The sequence below is a fragment of the Lissotriton vulgaris genome, unplaced genomic scaffold (assembly GCF_964263255.1).
Source record: "Lissotriton vulgaris unplaced genomic scaffold, aLisVul1.2 SCAFFOLD_2859, whole genome shotgun sequence".
NCBI classification, from domain to species: Eukaryota; Metazoa; Chordata; class Amphibia; order Caudata; family Salamandridae; genus Lissotriton; species Lissotriton vulgaris.
In genome coordinates this window covers 204,887-230,797 of record NW_028244334.1, presented here as the reverse complement: position 1 = coordinate 230,797, position 25,911 = coordinate 204,887, and the positions used below count along the sequence as shown (strand labels likewise).

At 42.4% G+C, this 25,911-nt stretch overlaps 1 protein-coding gene across 1 annotated transcript in view; it reads right to left on the bottom strand.

Annotated features, from left to right (window-relative positions):
- Window positions 1–3,459: 3,459 nt before the first annotated feature.
- Window positions 3,460–25,911, bottom strand: part of LOC147667603 (uncharacterized) — a 215,969-nt gene continuing 193,517 nt past the window's right edge. The window contains exon 2 of the mRNA XM_086948792.1: window positions 3,460–5,651. Within this exon, the coding sequence (XP_086804918.1) occupies window positions 3,607–4,845 (1,239 nt within the window). The 5' untranslated portion in view covers window positions 4,846–5,651 and the 3' untranslated portion in view covers window positions 3,460–3,606. The remainder of the gene's footprint in view (window positions 5,652–25,911) is intronic.

The window sequence follows — 25,911 nt, the reverse complement described above, 5'->3', positions numbered from 1 at the left end:
CTTCCGGAGCCTCGAGTAATTTGACGGCCGAACTTCAGGCGGATCGCCTTATGACTTTGCAAAACGGAATGGTTTTAGACATTGTCCTTGCAGATAGAGGAGGAGTCTGTAAATTAATTGGGTCTAGTTGCTGCATTTACATTCCTGATAACGCCCCTACAGTATACCAAGCCATTTCTAAGTTACACTTGATTGCCGAGTCTATTCATCAGGACACAGGAGATTGGTCTGTGATGGGATGGTTTTGGGGACTACTGTCCACTTGGGGATGGAAAGTATTAACGTTCCTTGGAATGATTTTGGCCATAATTTTCTTTTGCTGTCTTTGTTTGCAGTGTGGCCCAGCCACCTGTGGTCTTTGTGCCACCGTATGTGTCTCAAAGCCTTTGTCACATCAGACGGAGAACATCAAAATGATGTTGCAGCAACAGCTCAATGACCTCATGACCATTGACATCGACTCAGACTAACTTGAGTCCTTTGTGTTTTGCCTGAGTAATGGCAAAAGGAGGGTCTAAGGTTCTGTGGTTTTTGACTTCGCTCTGTATCTAGCCGCCATTTTGTGTTGCCTTTACTCAGGCTGCATGGCGAACATAGTGTTTTTGCCTTTCCAGCTGCTATGCATCTCCTCTGTTAAAAAGTAACCCATTGTCCTTGCTTACGCAACCGATGTCAGGGTCTGGCCGAGTCCGTTAATCTATGTCTAGACTGATTGATCCTTGTCTTAGTTGACTGTTTGGGTCCTACCATTCTTCGCTTACTGTATCTTATTTGACTGGTCTTCACCATTCTCTCCTTGTATTCTCCTATTACAGAACTATCCTTTGAAGCACACAAATATGTCCTGTCACCTGCAAATTGAATTACATGCACTAGCATTGATTAACTTGAGGGGAGGGGAAAACACAGGGTCTGAAAGAAGGGCGTATTCGAGATACTCGATAGCTTGTTTTCAAACTTTTCCTATTTGTCCGTTTTGTGAGTCGATATTGTAAATATGTGTCCTATATAAGAGTGTGCGCCATGGAATTAAGTGGCAGTCTCCTGAGAACTTACCATTGGTGTACTTCTAGGACCACTGTGCTTAGCTGCAGCTAATAAACCTGATTTTCTACGCCTAACAGTGTCTTGTGTCTCTGTTTGACAAGGCAGGTGAACCTGGAGATTTTAGGCGTGCCCTGCGCCGCTCGGCCCATACGGCCCAGTTCTCCAGTATAAAGTTGACACAAGTCGTCAATCGGGCATTGAGATAATGTGGATACGGTGTGAACCCGGTTAAGACTGGCCAAGTGGCCCCAGGAATTGACAAGGGACCTAACCAAACCGGAGTTACGGTGTGTGGGAGGGTGCCATTAAACCAAACACGATGCTGCCATGCCGAATTTGGAATCTCTTGTGTCCTATATAGAGTATAGTTCACAGTAATCGCAGTGTGAGTGTATGTATGAAACGTATCCTCATACGCATTTATTACAGGAAACGTGACCCAAGAGTAGAAAAGCTACGGGGAACGCCAAATCAGCACTCAACACAAAGATAACAGACATACCATCGTCTGGTACATCAAACTGTGTCAGATGACGCCGGAGCGCTGCCCAACTATGCTGAGCTATGTCAATATCACCCATGAGGACATAGAGAAGAAAAACAATTTATATAAATTGCAGTACAAAAAAGTGTAGTAATTCAAAACGTAAACCTTTTTATAAATCTCATGCTTGAATTAAAATATAACACATTCATATAGGTAGGTTAATCCGTCACGCCTGTTAACCGGAAAAGGTGTTGAGGGTATTGTGGACAGATACAAGCACTAATCAAGACTTTGGGTGCCATGTTGCGGGAATTCTGCTCATGCCCAGAACTATGCGCAGGAAACCAGGACCTCAGTATATTGTGGTGTACCAAAAATCCACCTCAGTGCCCAGTACCCCTATCCGTCTAGCAACAGTGTCTCATTCATTCTCCGTACTACAGCGAAGCTACCAATGAACAAGCGACTTTGGGACCTCTCAGGAAAAGTGGGAATCAAGAACACTTTTGTTTTTATTCTCATAAATGTCCACAACGTGAGCAATCAGAGACACAGTATAGTTTAAAATGTTTATTTCAACTACATGCTCTAAGATGCAGTATCTTTGCTAACATAAGTAAAAAGATGCATAAAATCAATACAATCAGTATTGTTACAATTCCATAAAATACAAAGGGAGAAATCATATTATAATGATAGTGGAACCAGGTCTATAGCGCCTTGTATACCACCCTCCCCTTGCTAGAAGCTAAGTATTATAATAATAGAAGATCTCTTAAAACCAGGAACCCCATACCTCCAAAGTCAAGTGAAGTGAATCACATCCCAGATCAGCACAGCTCTTTGTCGATTGAAAGTTTTTTTCCAAGTGCTAGTCTCATGCATGCAGTGCAATATTAAAAGCACCTGAGTTTCAGAAAGTAGCAGCTGTGTTCGTGTTGTGTCTAGAGCATGGGCCGATCAACCTGCATCAACAGCATACATTGTTATTTTAACATTGAACACTTTGTGCATACTTGAGGTCGCAGTCCGAGTCTAGAGATGTGAAAAACAGACCGTTCTCATGTGAAGGAAAAGCAAGCAGTTTTTTAAAAATAAAAACAGAGACGTAGTGTCATGTGCAAAAGCAGCAAAAATTGTGTTTGATCAACTAACTCACTTATGCTAATATAGCAATGTGTGCAGGCAGAATCATATTCATCCCTACACTTTTACGGGTAGCATGAACAGGAACACTAGGATGTTTTTCTTTGTAACTCTTCATCGTCAAATAAAAACCACCAGTGTTTCTTTTCTTTTATTCCACATTGTGCTAGTCTACCAGTGGATTTCCTGTTATATCACGTTGTTTTTTCTATGTGTACCGAAGTGAACAATCACTGGGAACAGACACTTTTATTATTCTACAAATCTTTGGTTTTCTTCTTTTCTTCTAGTCGTGTCTTCAGTCATCTGGTATTTGAATATCCCACATAATTATATATTTGTTCCTGTAATTCCTTCATCTCACAATAACGGCACTGTTCTGCTCTTGTCTATGTCCTCAGTTGAGTCAATATTATTGTTAATGTTCTTAAGTTCTTTCTGAATTCACTGCATATCTGGGATTATTTCTAAGTGAGTTAAATAAAGGTGTGTGTTTGCTGAGGCTATGTAGGATCAGAAATTGACAAAAGCTTGTCACACTTTTAGTGCAATTGTAAGGTTTACCCCATGTGTGTTCGCAATTGACAAAATCACTTCTGACATTCATTGCAATGCTCATTTTTACTCTGTGTATGTTAGTTGATGTATTCGTAGGTTTAATAACTGACAGAAGATATTCACACATTCACTGCACCTGAAAGGATTTTTCTCCGTGCATTAACTGATGAATCCTTAATGCAAAAGATTTCCTAAAGATACTTCTACACTCACTACAGTTGTATGGTATTTACAGAGTGTATGTAAGCTGATGTCTATATAGGCTTGATAATTGGCTACATTTTTTCTCACTTTCACTGCACTTGAAGGATTTTCTTCTGCGCGTGTTCGCTGATGCCTGTTTAGGATAGATAATGGACTTCAGCTTTTCAAACATTCATGGCATTTAAAAGATTTTTTTCCCCTTTGTGAGCTCGCTGATGATTTCTTAATGCTGGAGAGTAAGTAAAACTACTGCCACATTCATTGCAATGGTAAGGTTTTTCCCCAGTGTGTATTCGCTGATGTCTCCGGAGGTCTGATAAGTGACTAAAGCTCTTTACACATTCACTACACTGGTATGGTTTTTCCCATGTGTGTATTTTCTGATGTGTGTTGAGCTGTGAAATTTGACTGAAGCTCTTTACACATTCCTTGCAATGGTAAGGTTTTTCACCAGTGTGTATTTGCTGATGTCTCCGGAGGTCTGATAAGTGACTAAAGTTCTTGACACATTCACTGCACTTGAATGGTTTTTCCCCTGTGTGTATTTTCTGATGTGTGTGTAGGTGTGAAATCTGTTTGAAGCTCTTCACACATTCACTGCAATGGTATGGTTTTTCCCCTGTGTGTATTTTCTGATGTGTGTGTAGGTGTGAAATCTGTTTGAAGCTCTCCACACATTCACTGCAATGGTATGGTTTTTCCCCTGTGTGTATTTTCTGATGTGTGTATAGGTGTGAAATCTGTTTGAAGCTCTTCACACATTCACTGCAATGGTATGGTTTTTCCCCTGTGTGTATTTTCTGATGTGTGTGTAGGTGTGACATCTGTTTGAAGCTCTTCACACATTCACTGCAATGGTATGGTTTTTTTCCTGTGTGTATTCGCTGATGTGTGCGGAGGTTAGAAATATTACTGAAGCTCTTTACACATTCATTGCAATGGTATGGTTTTTCCCCTGTGTGTATTCGCTGATGTGTTTTTAGGTGTGATAACAGACTGAAGCTCTGCACACATTCCTTGCAACGGTATGGTTTTTCTCCTGTGTGTATTTTCTGATGTGTGTGGAGGTTTGAAATTTGACTGAAGCTCTTTACACATTCATTGCAATGGTATGGTTTTTCCCCTGTGTGTATTCGCTGATGTGTTTGGAGATGTGATAACTGACTGAAGCTCTTCACACATTCAGTGCAATGGTATGGTTTTTCCCCTGTTTGTATTCGCTGATGCTCTTTGATGGTTTCCAATTGGCTAAAGTTCTTGATATATTCAGTGCAATTGAACAATTTTTCTCCTGACCGTGTTTCCTGAAGGGTCAGCATAGTTAATAAACCACTTGCGTTATTTTGGACGCTTGATTTCCGATTTAACAATAAAATACAAGACTCACTAAATACCTGCCACATTCATAATATAAGTAAGGCTTCCTTGTGGGTGATTGCATCTTTAGATTGGATAACGGCTTCGCATGCTTGCGGGTAAAGCTTAATCTTCCTTCCAGTAGGTGAAAATTGGGACAATACTCTGTACTTTAGAGAGCAGAACTCCCCTTTCCTTTAGCCTTCAGTTGTTAGGCTCCACTTCGTTGTGCTTTTCCCTGGTGCCTGTGGTTTGGCTAGAAAGAGTTTGCAATACACCTAGAGCACTGAATGGTGGTTTGTTGCCAGTTTAAATAGCAAAGCACTGCTCTAGCCACATCAGGATGATGAAGCGACTTGTAATGTGTACAGCTACTCCAAAGAGTGTCCTGGGGCCAAGCACAGGTCAGAAAAGAAAGTAAATCAGTTTGTTTCAAACATAGACGAAAAGCCAAGTTTTCAACCTTTTTTAAACATTTTCATGTTGCTAACAGCTCAAAACTGAAGAGGGAGTTTGTTCCAAGCTATGGATCCCAAATAGACACAAGACCTTCCGCCAACTCTCATACCGGCCTCATGATCAAAGCTGGTGTTAGACGCTTGTTTATACAGCAGGTTGTTTGTCAGTTTTGTTGTCTTGGTTTTGTTGAGGTCATCTCTTCGTCTTGGTGTGTCGAGGTGCAGATCTCAGACTCGGACACTCACTGAATTGCCTTTGACTGCTTCTTCCTGGATCTGTCCTCTGCCTCTGATTGCACTGATGTTTTTGGAGCTCCTTATTTTTGATAATTTTTGCTGGTTTGATGTGTTATCTTCATTATTCATAATCAATCCGTGCATTTAAGGCTTATTTTCTGTTGGATATAAAGAAATGCAATATTACTAAATGCAAATGTAATAGAATGTGAATACACAATATTTAACCAGCTGTAAAAGACATCTCTTCTCTACCATATTTGAAATTTAGTAAGGAACATTTTACCATACATGGATATTTCATTAAAAATGTGGTTGAGCATGTCACATTGTATTTACTTCTGAAAAGGTAGTGATTTACCATTATTCACTGAGTAACTTACTAAAGAAAGGGCAGCCACAGAGCACTCGTGCTACAGGTAGAGTTTTAGGTAGATATACATGGACAAGATTTAATTTAAACAGAACAGATTGTGGAAAAAGAGAGGAATCAGGAAGCGCTGCCGTTAATTCAGTTTCAGGAAGTATCTACCAAAGGTAGCTCTTCAGGAAGTGTATAACAAAGGTAACTCTTCAGGAAGTATTTAACAAAGGTAACTCTTCAGGAAGTGTACAACAAAGGTAACTCTTCAGGAAGTATTTAACCAAGGTAACTCTTCAGAAAGTGTATAACAAAGGTAACTCTTCAGGAAGTGTATAACAAAGGTAACTCTTCAGGAAGTATACATGACAAAGGTTGCTCTTTAGGAAGTATATATGACAAAGGTAACTCCAGACACCTTTTTCCACAATGCTTTCCTGTTCACACTGGATCAGTTCAAATGCCAACTCCCGCCTTTACCTTGCAGCTTATTAAGAGTCTTTCCATGAGTGCGACCGCCCTCATGATCGCCGTACTCACGGTTGCGGTCAAACTGCCACCATCCAGGCGGACTGACCGCCGTATTATGAGTGTGGTGGTGGGACCGCCACCCGCCAGGATCAAGGATCCCGCTGTGGAGGCGGTCTGCAAACACCCTGAATATGTTGGCAGTGCCGATGCCGTCATCGCCGAGCATAATACAGTCTGCATATCCACCGCCCTTTTCATGGCGGGGACCCTACCATGAAGAGGATAAAGGACATGCAGGTAAGGGGGCCCTCACAGGGCCCCGGCCGATTCTGCTCCTGGGGTTGCATGCGGGGGGCACGTGTTGTGCCACCCCATGGAATTGAACCTTGTTCCTGCACAGTGTGGCATGCATGACATGGTGCAGGAACGTGCTGCAGGCACTCTTAAGGTGGTGGTATGCTGTTTAGGCTCTCCAATGAGCCTAATCAGCCGCCGCGAGACCGCTGCTGCACCGCCCACCCACCCTGGATTAGGTCATAATCCGGTGGCGGGCTCTCAATGGGCTTGGCAGTCTGCCTGGTACTAGGCGTGGGCGGAAAATCCGTTCCGCTCGCGGATTTTGCGGATTTTCGGGAAATCCGCAATCCGCGAGATTTGCGAATTTCCTGCAAAATCCGCAAATCCGCGAGCAGCGGATTTTGCTCGCACTGCTCGCACTGTTCGCGTGAGTTCGCGCCCCGCGAATAAGTGCGAAATTGCAGAAATACGATCTAAGCAAAACTGAAAGTAACTACTTACCAGGTTCAAAAGTTCAGGCACATCATTAGTAGCCATTTCCTGTAGTGCTTCCTGAGGGGCCCCTCCAGAGTTCAGTTGCCAGTTGAAACTATTATGTGACCCTGCTCTGAACCTCAGAATAGTTACACATATGCCACAAAGGTCCTGAATTACAGCTAAGGGAGACAAGCAGGAGCCAGGCTGGAAGTTAAAATCCATTAATCAGCCCCTAATTCATTATGGTCAGTTGGGGAAGGGCAGGTGTTGTAACTAATTTTGCAACAATGAAAGCACTTAGCAAGTGCAAAAGATCACTAATCAGGGCGCACTAAGGAAGCAGGTGCCAGCTAAAAAAATATTCTGTGACACATTAATCAGCCCCAAATTAATTCAGGTCACTTGAGGCAGGGAAGGTGTGCTTTGCTTTGCCGAAAATAATGTACACTGGACAACCAGAGGGTGTGGTGATGAAACAGAGGGTGGCATGGGTGGGCCAGAGGGTGGCATGAGTAGTCAGAGAGTGGCAGTGGTGACAGAGAGTGGCAGTGATGAAGAAGAGTGTCCCAAACAGGTTGGACACGTAGAAACAACAAGTTCGCAAAACTTGCGACCCGACAGGTAAGTTCGCAAATTGCGAAATTGTAAAAACCCTCGCGAACTGGCAGAAACACGGGCGAACACAAAAAAAAAAAAAAATCCGCAAATTCGCGGGAATTCGCGGATTTTGCGGATTGCGAGTTCGCAAATCCGCAAATTCGCGGATTGCCAATCCGCAAAATCCGCTCATGCCTACCTGGTACCTCCGCTGTGGTAGTCCCATTGGAAGACCGCCACACTCGTAATAAAGCCCTAGGTCACCTTCAACACATTATACAGCCCTCCTGGTTCAAGCATTTCTGGATCCTTCTAACCTGGAAGACTGGAGCATTATCCTGAGTTGAGGTGGATTTTCTATCAGCGTAATAAATATCCATCTCCGTTGAACTATTGACTGATTCTGCCCTGAAAGACAACTTAAAAAATGAGTCTTTAGTTCTTCCTAAAGTAGGTAAAGTTAAGATCCTGTTGTATTTCAATCAGCAGCTCCTTCCAGGGTTTATTATAATGGCCCGTCTTTATATTGTGCACACAGATATGGCAAACAAACATTGAATCATGACATTTATTATTCAACGATATCAGTCATTTATTCCTTATAGAGAATTCATCACAACCAATAAATTATCTGAAATATCAAGCATCCAACAGATGTGTGCATATTAATAATTGCATTCCATTTCCTGTTTTCCATGATATTTGACTTATTGTGGTCTGTCTGAAGGCCAGGATGCTACTTTGAAACACAACAGGGCTTTGGTAGAGCGAAAGGGGATGTCGATTGTTCACAGGTGAAGTCACATTCCTCCAGTCCCATATTTCTTTTATCCAGGTATACCTCATTCCATGTCCTTCAGCTCCTGACTCGTCTCGGTCTGTGTACTCACTCTTCAGGGTTCATTGTTAGCTGAGGCAGGAGACACACTTGAAGCATGCACACAGCCGATGCAGATAATGGCCTCATAGCAAAGAGGCCATGGTTGGCAGTACGGAGCTCACAAGCTTTATTTCAGAAGCTCACCTGGGAGGTACTAAATGAGGAGGTGCACAGGAAGGGACCTATTAGCTATAAACAGAGAAGGTGCACAGGTGAGTGCTTGTGAGGTATAAACAGATGAGGTGCACATATAGGTACCTATGAGGTACAAACAGACCAGGCGCACAGGTAGGTACAAATGAGGTATAAACAGAGGAAGTGAAGAGGTAGGTGCTTCAGTGCCTCTGGGACTATATCTGCTTCTAGGCCCTCTTCCTATAATGCTGGCTCTTGCTCCTTCTAAAACACTTGCTGCAGACATAGGGCCTGATTTAGAGTTTATCGGACAAATTATTTTCTCAAACATAACAGATTCCATCCACTTTATTACAAATGCCACAGGATATAATGCACTTTTAATAGGTTGGACGGGACACCTACCACATTTATGACAGAATAAACCATCCACCTAAATATAAATCGGGCCATTGGCAGACATTGTGTCCAGTGTCTTTTCAGTTTTGGAAAGCATCCATTTTATTAATGGCACATTATTATCAACCACTGCTGTGGCTTGCAGTCTTAAGGCCATTATGAATGGTCTAAGATCTGTGCCAGAATGCCTGTGAATAGTTTAGCATGAGCGGTTAGAAGGGAGATGGGCCTTTATGATGAGAAGGACTAGGGGGTTTTCCAGGGCCTGTGAATAAGTGTTATTACTGTTTCTCTCTTGGTGTCAGTGGGCTTGTCTGTGTCCCAAGATGAGTTGTTTACAGCTTATCTTATTTATGCACAAATAGTTGTAGTTTTTAGGGCTAAGCAACTCTTTCAACAATGCTTGAAAACAAAACTAATCAGATGATCGCTGCCAGGTGTACATGTGTTGCATGTGTAGAATCACACACTAGTAAATGTAGCGCATGCATGCTTCGCCGTGCCAGTTTGTGAATGAACCCTAACTTGTGAGTAAGTGAGCATTCACAGACGCCAATCAGACTCTTTATGACACTGGAAACAGTTAGAGTTTCACTTTAACAAAATGCTGGAGTAACTCTCCATCCAGGGTAGGAAGAGAAATGGATCACCCTCTGAACATGGTGGCGAGTACTGCTACACGGTTCATAGCACCATTTATCTGGGGAAAACTGGGGAAATGGTACAATGCACTGGGAAAATGGCATGTGATGACAATGTGACATGACATTTCTACTAAACGTGCTTTTACACTTTTTTTGAGCTGTCTGTGTTCAGTTTATCAGGGCCCAGGGTTTAGTTTCAAGTCAAGAGATAGTGCAGGATTAGACTAATTATAATGTCATAGATACCAACAAATGCCTTTAACACGTATGCCTTTACCCTGCAATGCCTTACACACGTATGCCTTTACCACGTAAAACCTTTACCATGCATAAGCCTTGCCCATGCATAATGAAGGATTAACAAAAATAGCCCTGCCAGTAAAGGGTGGGTGCCCTTGAGCCCATCCAGGGCACCCACATGATCAATGTTGAGGGCCCCCAGAGACCCCATGACTCCAGCGGGAGCCAGTATTGTTCCTACCCATAGAGAGCAGCTTAAAATCCTGTGCTCTATGGGCAGGAACAATTATTTTGATGTGTTTCTCTGCCCGCTTTATAAGCTGTGCATTGTGGGGAGTGTAAGTTATAGTTAGCCCATGTAACTAAAACTGCTCCGTTTCTACGGTTTTGAGTATGTAAAATCTGAACCTAAGTAAACGTCTCTGTAACCTTTGTTTTTTTCGGTGTATTTCTAAGATTTTTGATGCTATTTCCAACCTAGAACCTCTCTGTAAACTTTGGGTTTTTTTCAGTGAAAATATCTCTCTCTCTCCCTGTCTCTGTGTCTCTCTCGCTATATATATATATAGATATATATATATAGATATATATATATATATGCATATATATATATATATATATACACATCACCTACTGGCGGTCGCCAGTAGGTAGTTATAGTTAGGATTTTTTTCAATGTTAAATCTCAAAATTCTATTTGGAATAACTTTGGCACCGGTTGACGAATCTGCCTGAAAATTTCATGAAAATGGCCTCGTCGAGCTCCGGTCCTTCCCTGAAAGTTTGGGGGGGATACAATAAGCGGGGGCCGAGATAAAAGGGGGGTCCCAAAATGCGTTTTCCCAATGTTAATTTCCATAGGGCGGTCGATTTCACTTTTAGCCCGAACGGCTGAATGGATTTACACCAAACTTGGCAAAATTGTAGGGACTGGTAGCCCGATGTGCCTTTGCTATGTCTCAAGATATGTGCTCCAGTGGATTTTGAGTAATTAAGGTTAAAAAAAAAATATATATCTATAGCAGCGCACCGGTGCGCGCACCAGGGAGCGCTCCGGGCGCGTGACGCGAGGTGCGCATGGAAAGCTGATTGGCTCTCGGGTGTCTGTAAACATTCCAAACAGTCCAGAGCGGTCGCCATCTTGTGTCTCGGTAAAATCGAGACATAAGAGGTGGCTAAAACAAAGTGGGAACTGACCATAAGGCGTCAGGGATAGACCCCTTTGACCCCCTAGGTTTGATGTGGGGGCTATAAAAGGGCCCCGCGGGGCATTTAAAATATTTTTTTTTTTTTCGTTTTGCGCGGGGGAAGCGCCCGGTGCGCGCACCAGAGAGCGTAAAATGAGGGAAAAAGATGACAGAGTTTTTAAAAAATGAAGTTTTTATTTAGAAATTGGAGGTAGTTCTGAAAAGAACTTTTTTTTTCTTCTTTTTGTTGTTTTATATTTTTTTTGTGTTTTTGGAACTTTTTGAACTTTTTTTGGCTTTTCAAAACAGTTTTATATTTTTTTTTGTATTTTTTAGGGGGAGAAACAAAAAAAGGGAATTGAAACTGGCTCAACTGGAGCAAAAAAACAAAAAACCCCCAAAATTATTTCTTTTTGGGGCACTTGTGATTATCACCTGCAAGGACGATGAGCTTAATACTTTGTTCCCCATAGGAGATAAGCTTGCCACAAGCAGTACAAGTAATTTTAAAATCAGCAAATCTCGGCTGAATGCAAGGCATCACCTCAGATGTTTCTGGTTGCGAGGAAGTGGGTTGGTTTCTTTGGGAGGGGGTCCTTGATGACTGGGGGAGGTTACTGGCCAGTTCCCGGAACTCTGCACGAGAGTAGTTGTTTGGATGCTTTCTTGTCATGTGCCGAATCATGGTATAGTTACCAAAAGAATATTTCTTGTTTGGGTTGCCCCGTGAAAGTTCATCATTGCAGATGAGGCAAGTCACCTTGGGAGCATTCACCTTTTTTTTCCCCTCTGGAATTGAAAAAAACTGCCAAACAATGTGTGGTTTGGGTTTGTAAGGTGTATTTTCTTCTGGCAGCCATCTTCTTCTCCCCTCCTCCTCTTCCTCTTCCTCCTCCTCCTGTTCTTGACCACCAATATAATTTGGAGCTGGTCCTCTTGGTGGTGGTGGTGGTGGTGGTGGGGCAGATGCACCAGCTGATGCTACTACTGAAGCCATTATTTGGAGCAAAAAAGTAGAGAGAGCAACAAACAGGTCTTCCTCAGTCAAAGGACAAAGTCAGAATAAGGAAAAAAGGTGGGGTCTTTCATCATTTAGAAAAAAAAACTGTCCTGAACCAATGAGAAGTGTTATTTTCAGGTCACAAGACCAGGGGCTTCATCATTATGAAACTAAAACTGTTATGAACCAATGAAAAGTGTTATTTTCTGCTCACATGACCCGACGCGCTTACGCTACGCGCACGGGGGCACGCAGCGTAAGCGCGTCGGAAGTTTACGTTGTGCGATCGTATTCGCTCGAGTACTTCCGGGTGCGCTTACGCCGTGCGTATCACGCGGTCGCGGCTACGCGATACGTCACGATCATGTTTTCGTTTACGATATTGGCGCTCACGAGACGCTCCCCGGAGCGCGCCCGGGGGCGCTTTTCAGAAATACGCTTTTCGGGGCGCACTCCGGGGCGCGCTCTGGGAGCGCTCCCCCCAAAAATTAAAAAAAAAAAAATGGGATAATTGTAGAGACAGGTAGCCCTATTCTGAAGTGGTTTGTAAAAAAATTAACTTTATAAAAATATGTATTGTGCTACATTGGGCTTAATATATGTTAGAGCCAAAATGTAGCCCAAATGTAGCCCAAAGTAGCCCAATGTAGCCCAAAGATGGCCACCAGAGATCAAAAATTGTAAATGTAGCCCAAAATTCAACTAGATGTAGCCCAACTGTAGCCCAATGACAGAATGTACCAGAGTGTTAAAAAGAACAACTAGAGTGCTAACAGTCTTATTTATAAAGTGAAACTTATAGTTAGGAATTAGCATTAAAAAAACCTTTGAAATTCACTGAAAAAAACCATAGGTTTCACACCAGTTATAGTTAGGAATTAGCATTTAAAAAACCTATTAAATTCACTGAAAAAACCATAGGTTTCACACCAGTTATAGTTAGCTGGAAATTTTACTGATATAAAACCATTGAAATTCCCACGTTATAGTTAGTCGGACTCACTATAACTTGCGCGTGCAATGCACTGCTGATGACATCACATATTACATCACTCATGACATGGTCAGTAACATCACTCATGACATCACTGATGACACCATCCAGTGAATATGTGTCTTTCTGAAAAATAAATATTAGTGAGTTATGTTTAAATATTTAAATACATATATTAGTGTTTCACTTTGTGTATAAGTGGCTACATGTGTTGATAAGTAGCTACATGCGTATGTATATGGGTTATTTGATATTTTTAGTAGTATCAGTATGAGTGTCTATATGGTTTGGTGGAGGTATTACTTAGCACATAGATGCATGAGTGACTGACTCTTTGTTTGTATGTGTTTTGAAGACAGCATATGTACAGGACTGTATGGGTGGATGAGTGTCTATATGTGTTTGTTAGTGAGTGAATGACTGTCTCACTAGTGTCTTTATCAGTAACTACATATGTTTTAATCTAGTATATATGAATATTGATGTATATAAGTGAGTGTATGTGAGAGTAAGAGATTGTAAGATTTCCTGTTTAAATAAGTATGTGTTTCTATAAGTGATTGTTTAAGAGAATAAATATGTGTAATTTTCAGTAGAAGTAAGGTGGAAGTGTGTGTATAACTCTATATTCAAATAAATGGTTGTTCAATAGTTTATTTGCACGTGTGAATATGTGTGTGAGTAACTTTTGGATGAATGTCGGTGTGTAACAGGATGTATAGGTGTATCTCTTCATATGATGAGTGAGTATATGTATGAGTGACTATATAGAACTGTTGGTGAATGAGTGGATGTGTATATAGATAGTGGAAGTACAGAATTGCTTGTTGTAACTGATATAGGTATGTCCATTTTTTAAAAATTTCAGTTTCTATTTTTGAATATGTGTCTCAAGGGTTACTTTACACTGAGAGGAGGTCTGTGACTGTGTCACAAGGATGGTGTCATCAGTGATGTCATGAGTGATGTCACTGACCATGTCATGAGTGATGTAATATGTGATGTCATCAGCAGTGCATTGCACGCGCAAGTTATAGTGAGTCCGACTAACTATAACGTGGGAATTTCAATGGTTTTATATCAGTAAAATTTCCAGCTAACTATAACTGGTGTGAAACCTATGGTTTTTTCAGTGAATTTAATAGGTTTTTTAAATGCTAATTCCTAACTATAACTGGTGTGAAACCTATGGTTTTTTTCAGTGAATATATATATATATAATGGTGGAATTACTGAATTGGTTGTTGCAACTGGTATAGATATCTCCACTTTTTTGAAAATGTTAGTTTCTATTTTTGAATATGTGTCTCAAGGGTTACTTTACACTGAGAGGAGGTCTGTGACTGTGTCACAAGGACGGTGTCATCAGTGATGTCATGAGTGATGTCACTGACCATGTCATGAGTGATGTAATATGTGATGTCATCAGCAGTGCATTGCACGCGCAAGTTATAGTGAGTCCGACTAACTATAACGTGGGAATGTCAATGGTTTTATATCAGTAAAATTTCCAGCTAACTATAACTGGTGTGAAACCTATGGTTTTTTCAGTGAATTTAATAGGTTTTTTAAATGCTAATTCCTAACTATAACTGGTGTGAAACCTATGGTTTTTTTCAGTGAATTTCATTGTTTTTTTAATAGCAAATATCAAAAGCTGTAAAATGTCAAGTACGTGATAGGTAAAAACTTTTTCGTGTTTATGCACGCTGATGTGCTTTGAACGCTGCCCCCCTCCCCTCTTTTCTCTTAGTAGTACTCTCTCTTTGCAGATAGTGAAGAGTAGTTAACGCAGGCCTTTACCCCCGTTGTAATCTGTCGTGCCTGCTTGTCTCTCCATTTGATTGATTGTTATCCAAGCATTTGCTGTTTTACAATTGATTCTCTTTGGTTCATTCTCTATTTACAAACAAGCACAAAGTCGCAATACTCTGTTTAGTCTTTGCAGATAGTGAAAAATCGTGAAAAATCGTGTAAAAAAATAAAAGTAATCGAGCAAAATCAGTAGGCCACTAATTGGATCTCTTTTTGACCTCGGTAAAATAGAAACATTAGGAACAACCCTTCATGAGAAATACGAAAATAGTGAGATGAACTGAGCTCCACACCATGAGGGATGCAAGACAGCTCGGCTCCGTCACCCACCCCGCCCAAAATAACGACAAACCCTATGCAAATATTAAAAATATAGACAACACACCAGCAAAGTAACAGGGTAAAACATTTTATTAAAAAACTATTTACATTACGTTGGTTTATGAGATGATGTCAGTAGTGGACCGATGTGTGAATAGGTCGGAAGCAGCACAAGGCGCCAAGATCGGGATGGCAAGTCCTGGATGTTGCCATAGTTCAGAGTTCTGAGTTTGAGCCTTTTTCAATGCCTGTGCTTTGTTGTTTCCCCTCCATCAAAAACAAAAAAAAATATAAAACTGTGCAAAAATACAAAAAAATCAAAAAATGTTTAGAAAAGCAGTGCTTGTAAGACTGTCTGAAGCTTATTTCCACCTACTGCAGCTTCACTATTCTCAAAGTAAGTGAGGGTCGTTTGTGGACCTGACTGCATTTGAAAACAATGTTATATGGTACCTCCCTAAACCGCTTGACGGAGGCCCCCGAGGGGCAGTGTGATGGCACGGACTCGGAGAAGACGCTTGGCTCCGACCCCCTCCCCAAGTCTTATAGCACTGGTGTAGCCTGAGATCGCCCCCGACATAGGCGGCCGGCTTCCGGGGTCCGGCGGAACTTTTTGCCTTTTGATGACTCTTCTATTCTGGACTTTGTCCCACAATCCGTTTGACCTGAAGACACGCTGTAGTGGGGCGCCCCTTTACCGTTTTAGTTGCCATTCCGCCCACTTTTGCTACACTGTGCCTCTTCCGCCATTCAGCTATTTACCGCCCGCTCTTGCGACTACAGCGTCTCGCTCACCATGTAGTTCAGTTGCTCCCGCTCTTGCGATGCAACGATAAGCGACTGCCACAGGACTCTCAAAATGGCGGCCGGCTCTTCAGATTTGGGCGTGGTCCACTAAAATGGCCCTGGGACACCTTGGAACTTGGACGCTTCCCTGATAGGGCTTGGGTCCCATTCTCGAAAGCGTCCCCTCAGCCGTGAAGATTCTACAAAAGTCTTGGGGGCCCCGACTCCCGCAGGCTTCTGGTGGGGAGCGGCTGCCATGTCTGCTCGTGGAATGGCCACGACGGAGCTACGAGATGGTAGTGCTCTCATGCTGACGCCAGCTTTAGTCTGAAACATCCAGAAACACTGTAGACTACCAATTCGATCAGTTCTGGTAGCGCCCCAACATGACCCGGTAGAGAAGAACTTGCCCTCCCCTCTTTGACTGATGGTTCTTGTTGCCTGTCCCCTCTGTTGTCATTTAACAGAACTTTTTGGACTGCTGAAAGGGGTTGTGTTCCGAACGCTGGTTGGTGGAGACATTTTGACTATATTCTTGACCTACGTTGTCGCGTAATGCGTTATATAACACGCCACGTTAGCGCACCCGGAAGTGATCCGGGGCGCGGCGCGCAGCGCGTAACGTAAGCATAACAGGTCATGTGACTTGTTAATAAAACTTTTCATTGGTTCATTTTACTTTTGTTATTTTAATGATGAAAAGCTTGGTCATATGACCTAAAAATTACGCTTTTTATTGGTTTCGAACATTATTTTTTTTTTAACATATAGGTTATAATATTCCAGGCTAATGTACTTTCCCGGAAAATTTACAACTGTCCTGCAAGTAAAATATATTCCTTTTTCGAGAAAAAGGGCGTTTCTTCGTTCCATGACGGAGCCGTTGAGTAAAAGAGACTCGGCCTGCTGTCTTAGTCGCCGATACGCCTGATTATCAGATTCTTATCGATCACTTTATGTTGCAGGAGTGGAAAACACAACTGCCCTTGACCATTTATCTTTACTGCGTTCCTACATATTATACCTTTTATCCGTCATGTAATTGGACTGCTTTATTTCACTTGCCTTTTACTGATTCGAAAACAGTGACTAAAAGTAAAAACTTTACCAATGTAAATACTACTACCATGTTTTGTTTTAAAAACCTTTATTGTGAAAATGTCAGTATACAAATACGGGCCTATAACCACGTGGGCCGGCCACGGAGCAAACTGAAATCGTATATGATGAGGAGACATTGACATTATAGAGGAACGTAACGAGCGAGCCATTAGGTTGCAAGAACTAAGATGTCTAACAGTTGCGGAATCGGTGGACGTACATTTTGTAATTAAAATACGACAGGGCCACTTACAATAAAATTTTCTAGATATACATTTGCGTGCAAGTACCATGGGTGACGTTAATTCGAACTTTCAATAGTACAGTAATCAATAACACATTAGAACTTAATATCAATAGGGATGTCGAAATATTCAATCAATTCTCGTCCCCGCCCGCCATGAGCATCAAAACTGCATTCATATCTCGTGATATCAAGGTTCTTCAACCAGTACACAACAAGGAGTTACGAGTACCAATTATACCGGCGCCATTTTGGGCGAGGCTGGGCAGGTCCAAGATATAGTCAAAATGTCTCCACCAACCATCGGCCAGACCAGAACCCCTTTCGGCCCTTTATGCTACAAGATGGTGTCTTCCATTCAGAAAATATTGTTGGCAGCATTTTGAAAGGAAAGATAAACAGCCGTTCTCCTAGTGAGTCTCACATTGTTACATTTAGGAAGAATGTTGAAGAGTAGTATGTGGAAAATCTGAAGCCATTTTTCTAAAAACTCTCAATCAGCCTTGGATGGAAAAAAAAATCCTGAAGAATGTACAAACTGAAAACCAATTTTTGTCTGTATAGCATCAACAGCAACGCTTGAGTCAGCTTTGTGTCAAGCCGCCATTTTCATTCAATCAATAGCGTCCCCCTGCACACATTCAGGAACATGGTCGTGTCTTCAGGTGAAACGGATTGTGGGACAAGAAGCAGAAAGGAAAAGGAAAAAAGTTCCGCCGGACCTCGGGAGCTGGCCGCCTATGTCATGGGCGATCTTTGGCCACACCAGGGCAATAGTGAAGCTACAGCAGGTGCAAAAGAGCTTCAGACAGTCTTACAAGCACTGCTTTTCTAAACATTTTTTGATTTTTTTGTATTTTTGCACAGTTTTATATATTTTTTTGTTTTTGATGGAGGGGAAACAACAAAAAACAGGCATTGAAAAAGGCTCAACAGTGCAGGGCGCCTTGTGCTGGTTCCGACCTATTCACACATCGGTCCACTACTGACATCACCTCATAAGCCAACGGGGCACCCCACGCTGACTTTCGGCGCAGCATTGTAGGATGGCCACACCAGTGCGGTAACTTGCTGGACACCACCTCAGTGCCATCCGGATCTCGGCGCGTTCGAGTCACTGTACCGCAAAAGTGACCGGAACTCAGCTGGACACGCCGTCTTTCGGCACAGCTTTGTAGGATAGCCACACCAGTGCAGCAACTTGCTGGACACTAACTCGGTGCCATCCGGATCTCGGCGCGTTGTGCTGCCTTCGGCCTATTCGCACACCGGTCCGCTACTGACGCCGCCTCACGTGCCAACGGATTTTCTACGCTTTTTGTAGCCCTATGCCGCATAACAGGTCATGTGACTTGTTTATAAAACTTTTCATTGGTTCATTTTACTTTTGGTTTCCTAAAGATGGAAGGCTTGGTCATATGACCTAAAAATAACACTTTTCATTGGTTTAGAACATTTTTTTTTCCCAAACGATGAAAGCCCCACCTTGTTTCTGGATGATTCAGACTGAAGCTGGCGGAGATGAGAACGCGACAGAAATTCTACAAGAATTAGATAATTCACCAATTTACAACCTTTCAAATAGAACGCTCACGGAAGCAGAGACATCTGTATTGACTAAAGGACTCAATTTCGTGCCATCCAGACCAACGGACTATGTGAAGATGAAGCTCGAAACACTGGAATTCTGTCGAAAGATTCGTCTCAAAAAATTTTTTCAAGACGTCATTGACGACTCCCAAGAGGAAACGACAGGCCTAAAAAGTAAATCTACTTTTTGCCCAAAAGGACCCAAAATTCCTAAAGAGGTTACAACATTTGAACGCACTGTTCTATCTGGAATATCCGCGATTGAAAAGAAAAAAACATTTGTGAAATACAATCTATCAAAAACCGAGAAAGAAGCATTGTCGACTGTAAAAAATGATACCACCATCGTGGTGAAACAGGCGGACAAGGGCGGTGCCGTGGTTGTTTGGGACATCACCAAATATAAACAAGAAGTACACCGCCAGCTTGACGACCAGAACTGCTACAGACGCATCGGGAAAGATCCAACATCAGAAATAAAAAACCAACTATTTGATGTTATTCAAAAAGGTTTTGACCTTGGATTCGTGGGACCAAAAGAACTTGGGTTTTTACAAAATAAAAACCCGAGAACACCAGTGTTCTATGTGCTCCCCAAGCTGCACAAGGATGAAAATAACCCTCCAGGCCGCCCAATAATTTCAGGGTGCGATTCACTCTTTGAACCCATAGCAAAATACATTGATTTCTTTCTCAAACCCTTCATTCAGACTATTCCAGCGCATCTTCAAGACACCACTGCGTTTCTAAATCGTATATCTAACATCCGTTTCGATCAAAACAGACAACTCCTAGTTACACTAGACGTGGTGTCTTTATACACCCAGATTCCCCAAGAACAAGCACTGGAAACATTGACCATATTTCTGGATAAAAGAGAAAGACCAGTAAGAGTTCCCACGGACTTCATCCTTGACCTTGCTCGCTTCGCACTGCAAAAAAACTTCTTCACGTTTGATGCGGAATTTTTTTATCAGGTAAAAGGGGTAGCGATGGGGTGCCCCTTTGCTCCGGAGCTAGCCATAACATTCATGGGACTGTTCGAAGACAAATTCATATATAACGATAACCCATATGGCAACAACATCTCCAATTACATGAGGTATATCGATGACGTGTTCCTCATATGGACAGGAGGACACGAGGACTTGAACCACTTTGTTGGCTGGTTAAATTCAAGAACATGCGATATCCTGTTTTCAGTCACAGCATCTAAGGAATCCATCACTTTTCTGGACGTAAAAGTAGACCCAAATGGAGAAGGCTTAGACACTACCTTATTTCGAAAACCTTCAGATAGGAACAAAGCATTGCATTTCAACAGCAACCATCCACGCAGCCTTAAACAAAATCTACCATATGGACAATTCTTAAGGATTCGCCGCAACTGTTCGAGCAAGGATGAATACTTTAAACATGCTGACCACCTGAAAAATCGTCTGATACAAAGAGGGTATCCTAAAAAACTTCTAAAGAACTCTCTGAAACGTGCTTGGTGGACTCCACGTGAAACTCTACTGGAAAAGAAAAATAAAGAGGACACTAAAAGGATGGTATGTGTGACAACCTTTTGCCCTGCCGCCAATCAGCACAAGAAACTGATATTGTCCAATTGGCATCTACTAAAAAACCTCCATGAGGATTTTTCTGCCCCTCCACTCTTCGCATACAAGAAAGAGAAAAGTGTGGCTAATCACATTGTTAGAGCTGCCCTACCCATTGCAAGGGCACCAACACTACAAAGTATGCTGGGACTTCCTCCTCCTAAAGGACATCACAAGTGTGGAACGTGCACTTGTTGCAACGAAACCATAGAAGACTCTGTGTTCACCTTTGAAAATATCCATTGGAAGCACGACGCTTTTACAAATTGTAAAACTAAAAATAGAACGGCTGTTTATCTTTCCTTTCAAAATGCTGCCAACAATATTTTCTGAATGGAAGACACCATCTTGTAGCATAAAGGGCCGAAAGGGGTTCTGGTCTGGCCGATGGTTGGTGGAGACATTTTGACTATATCTTGGACCTGCCCGGCCTCGCCCAAAATGGCGCCGGTATAAATGGTACTCGTAACTCCTTGTTGTGTACTGGTTGAAGAACCTTGATATCACGAGATATGAATGCAGTTTTGATGCTCATGGCGGGCGGGGACGAGAATTGATTGAATATTTCGACATCCCTATTGATATTAAGTTCTAATGTGTTATTGATTACTGTACTATTGAAAGTTCGAATTAACGTCACCCATGGTACTTGCACGCAAATGTATATCTAGAAAATTTTATTGTAAGTGGCCCTGTCGTATTTTAATTACAAAATGTACGTCCACCGATTCCGCAACTGTTAGACATCTTAGTTCTTGCAACCTAATGGCTCGCTCGTTACGTTCCTCTATAATGTCAATGTCTCCTCATCATATACGATTTCAGTTTGCTCCGTGGCCGGCCCACGTGGTTATAGGCCCGTATTTGTATACTGACATTTTCACAATAAAGGTTTTTAAAACAAAACATGGTAGTAGTATTTACATTGGTAAAGTTTTTACTTTTAGTCACTGTTTTCGAATCAGTAAAAGGCAAGTGAAATAAAGCAGTCCAATTACATGACGGATAAAAGGTATAATATGTAGGAACGCAGTAAAGATAAATGGTCAAGGGCAGTTGTGTTTTCCACTCCTGCAACATAAAGTGATCGATAAGAATCTGATAATCAGGCGTATCGGCGACTAAGACAGCAGGCCGAGTCTCTTTTACTCAACGGCTCCGTCATGGAACGAAGAAACGCCCTTTTTCTCGAAAAAGGAATATATTTTACTTGCAGGACAGTTGTAAATTTTCCGGGAAAGTACATTAGCCTGGAATATTATAACATATATGTTTAAAAAAAAATAATGTTCGAAACCAATAAAAAGCGTAATTTTTAGGTCATATGACCAAGCTTTTCATCATTAAAATAACAAAAGTAAAATGAACCAATGAAAAGTTTTATTAACAAGTCACATGACCTGTTATGCTTACGTTACGCGCTGCGCGCCGCGCCCCGGATCACTTCCGGGTGCGCTAACGCGGCGTGTCATATAACGCATTACGCGACAACGTAGGTCAAGAATATAGTCAAAATGTCTCCACCAACCAGCGTTCGGAACACAACCCCTTTCAGCAGTCCAAAAAGTTCTGTTAAATGACAACAGAGGGGACAGGCAACAAGAACCATCAGTCAAAGAGGGGAGGGCAAGTTCTTCTCTACCGGGTCATGTTGGGGCGCTACCGGAACTGATCGAATTGGTAGTCTACAGTGTTTCTGGATGTTTCAGACTAAAGCTGGCGTCAGCATGAGAGCACTACCATCTCGTAGCTCCGTCGTGGCCATTCCACGAGCAGACATGGCAGCCGCTCCCCACCAGAAGCCTGCGGGAGTCGGGGGCCCCTAAGACTTTTGTAGAATCTTCACGGCTGAGGGGACGCTTTCGAGAATGGGACCCAAGCCCTATCAGGGAAGCGTCCAAGTTCCAAGGTGTCCCAGGGCCATTTTAGTGGACCACGCCCAAATCTGAAGAGCCGGCCGCCATTTTGAGAGTCCTGTGGCAGTCGCTTATCGTTGCATCGCAAGAGCAGGAGCAACTCAACTACATGGTGAGCGAGACGCTGTAGTCGCAAGAGCGGGCGGTAAACAGCTGAATGGCGGAAGAGGCACAGTGTAGCAAAAGCGGGCGGAATGGCAACTAAAACGGTAAAGGGGCGCCCCACTACAGCGTGTCTTCAGGTCAAACGGATTGTGGGACAAAGTCCAGAATAGAAGAGTCATCAAAAGGCAAAAAGTTCCGCCGGACCCCGGGAGCCGGCCGCCTATGTCGGGGGCGATCTCAGGCTACACCAGTGCTATAAGACTTGGGGAGGGGGTCGGAGCCAAGCGTCTTCTCCGAGTCCGTGCCATCACACCGCCCCTCGGGGGCCTCCGTCAAGCGGTTTAGGGAGGTACCATATAACATTGTTTTCAAATGCAGTCAGGTCCACAAACGACCCTCACTTACTTTGAGAATAGTGAAGCTGCAGTAGGTGGAAATAAGCTTCCGACAGTCTTACAAGCACTGCTTTTCTAAACATTTTTTGATTTTTTTGTATTTTTGCACAGTTTTATATTTTTTTTTTGTTTTTGATGGAGGGGAAACAACAAAGCACAGGCATTGAAAAAGGCTCAAACTCAGAACTCTGAACTATGGCACCCAACATCCAGGACTTGCCATCCGGATCTTGGCGCCTTGTGCTGCTTCCGACCTATTCACACATCGGTCCACTACTGACATCATCTCATAAACCAACGTAATGTAAATAGTTTTTTAATAAAATGTTTTACCCTGTTACTTTGCTGGTGTGTTGTCTATATTTTTAATATTTGCATAGGGTTTGTCGTTATTTTGGGCGGGGTGGGTGACGGAGCCGAGCTGTCTTGCAGCCCTCATGGTGTGGAGCTCAGTTCATCTCACTATTTTCGTATTTCTCATGAAGGGTTGTTCCTAATGTTTCTATTTTACCGAGGTCAAAAAGAGATCCAATTAGTGGCCTACTGATTTTGCTCGATTACTTTTATTTTTTTACACGATTTTTCACGATTTTTCACTATCTGCAAAGACTAAACAGAGTATTGCGACTTTGTGCTTGTTTGTAAATAGAGAATGAACCAAAGAGAATCAATTGTAAAACAGCAAATGCTTGGATAACAATCAATCAAATGGAGAGACAAGCAGGCACGACGGATTACAACGGGGGTAAAGGCCTGCGTTAACTACTCTTCACTAACTGCAAAGAGAGAGTACTACTAAGAGAAAAGAGGGGAGGGGGGCAGCGTTCAAAGCACATCAGCGTGCATAAACACGAAAAAGTTTTTACCTATCACGTACTTGACATTTTACAGCTTTTGATATTTGCTATTAAAAAACCAATGAAATTCACTGAAAAAACCATAGGTTATAGGCCATATATAGTTAGGAATTTGCATTTACAAAACCTTGAAAATTCACTGAAAAAACCATTGGTTATAGACCATATATAGTTAGGGATTAGCCTTTTCAAAACCTTATTTTACTCACACAAAACCATTGAAATTTCATATATAGTTAGTTCCACTAACTATATATCGCGCACCCGCAATCCACTGCTGATGATGTCACATATTACATCATTCATGACATGGTTAGTGACATCACTGATGACATCTCAAATGACATCACTGATGACATCTCAAATGACATCACTGATGACATCTCAAATGACATCACTGATAAAATCACTGATAACATCTCATTTGACATGACTGATCACATCACTGATGATATCATTCATGTGATAATACCATGAACCTCTTCAGACTCTAATATAACCTTAGATACAATCAGTGTAAACAGACAGTCACAGACTGTCACTCATCCATGGAGTTACTCACACACCTAGTCAGTTATGCAAAAAATCAATCACACCTCCATTTTCTCAACTATACAGTTATACACACCTTACTTATTCAAACATATACTAACACATATTTACTTTACTCTCTTATACAATCCCTGATACATGTTCACAATCCGGATCTCGGTGCGTTCGAGTCACTGTACCGCAAGAGTGACCGCAACTCAGCTGGACACGCCGTCTTTCGGCGCAGCATTGTAGGATGGCCACACCAGTGCGGCAACTTGCTGGACACCACCTCGGTGCCATCCGGATCTCGGCGCGTTGTGCTGCCTTCGGCCTACTGTAGCCGCAAGTGCGGACGCAACTCATTTGGACGGCGAGTGAAACGCTAAGGGGCGCTCCACTGCAGCCGAGGAGCCTCCATCTTGGGGGAGACGCACAGCCCCCACTGACTGACGCGACCTCACAGGCCAATGGGGCGCCCCACACCGACTTTCGGCACAGCATTGTAGGATAGCCACACCAGTGCAGCAACTTGCTGGACACTAACTCGGTGCCATCCGGATCTCGGCGCGTTGTGCTGCCTTCGGCCTATTCGCACACTGGTCCGCTACTGACGCCGCCTCACGTGCCAACGGATTTTCTACGCTTTTTGTAGCCCTATGCCACATAACAGGTCATGTGACTTGTTTATAAAACTTTTCATTGGTTCATTTTACTTTTGGTTTCCTAAAGATGGAAGGCTTGGTCATATGACCTAAAAATAACACTTTTCATTGGTTTAGAACATTTTTTTTTCCCAAACGATGAAAGCCCCACCTTGTTTCTGGATGATTCAGACTGAAGCTGGCGGAGATGAGAACGCGACAGAAATTCTACAAGAATTAGATAATTCACCAATTTACAACCTTTCAAATAGAACGCTCACGGAAGCAGAGACATCTGTATTGACTAAAGGACTCAATTTCGTGCCATCCAGACCAACGGACTATGTGAAGATGAAGCTCGAAACACTGGAATTCTGTCGAAAGATTTGTCTCAAAACATTTTTTCAAGACGTCATTGACGACTCCCAAGAGGAAACGACAGGCCTAAAAAGTAAATCTACTTTTTGCCCAAAAGGACCCAAAATTCCCAAAGAGGTTACAACATTTGAACGCACTGTTCTATCTGGAATATCCGCGATTGAAAAGAAAAAAACATTTGTGAAATACAATCTATCAAAAACCAAGAAAGAAGCATTGTCGACTGTAAAAAATGATACCACCATCGTGGTGAAACAGGCGGACTAGGGCGGTGCCGTGGTTGTTTGGGACATCACCAAATATAAACAAGAAGTACACCGCCAGCTTGACGACCAGAACTGCTACAGACGCATCGGGAAAGATCCAACATCAGAAATAAAAAAACAACTATTTGATGTTATTCAAAAAGGTTTTGACCTTGGATTCGTGGGACCAAAAGAACTTGGGTT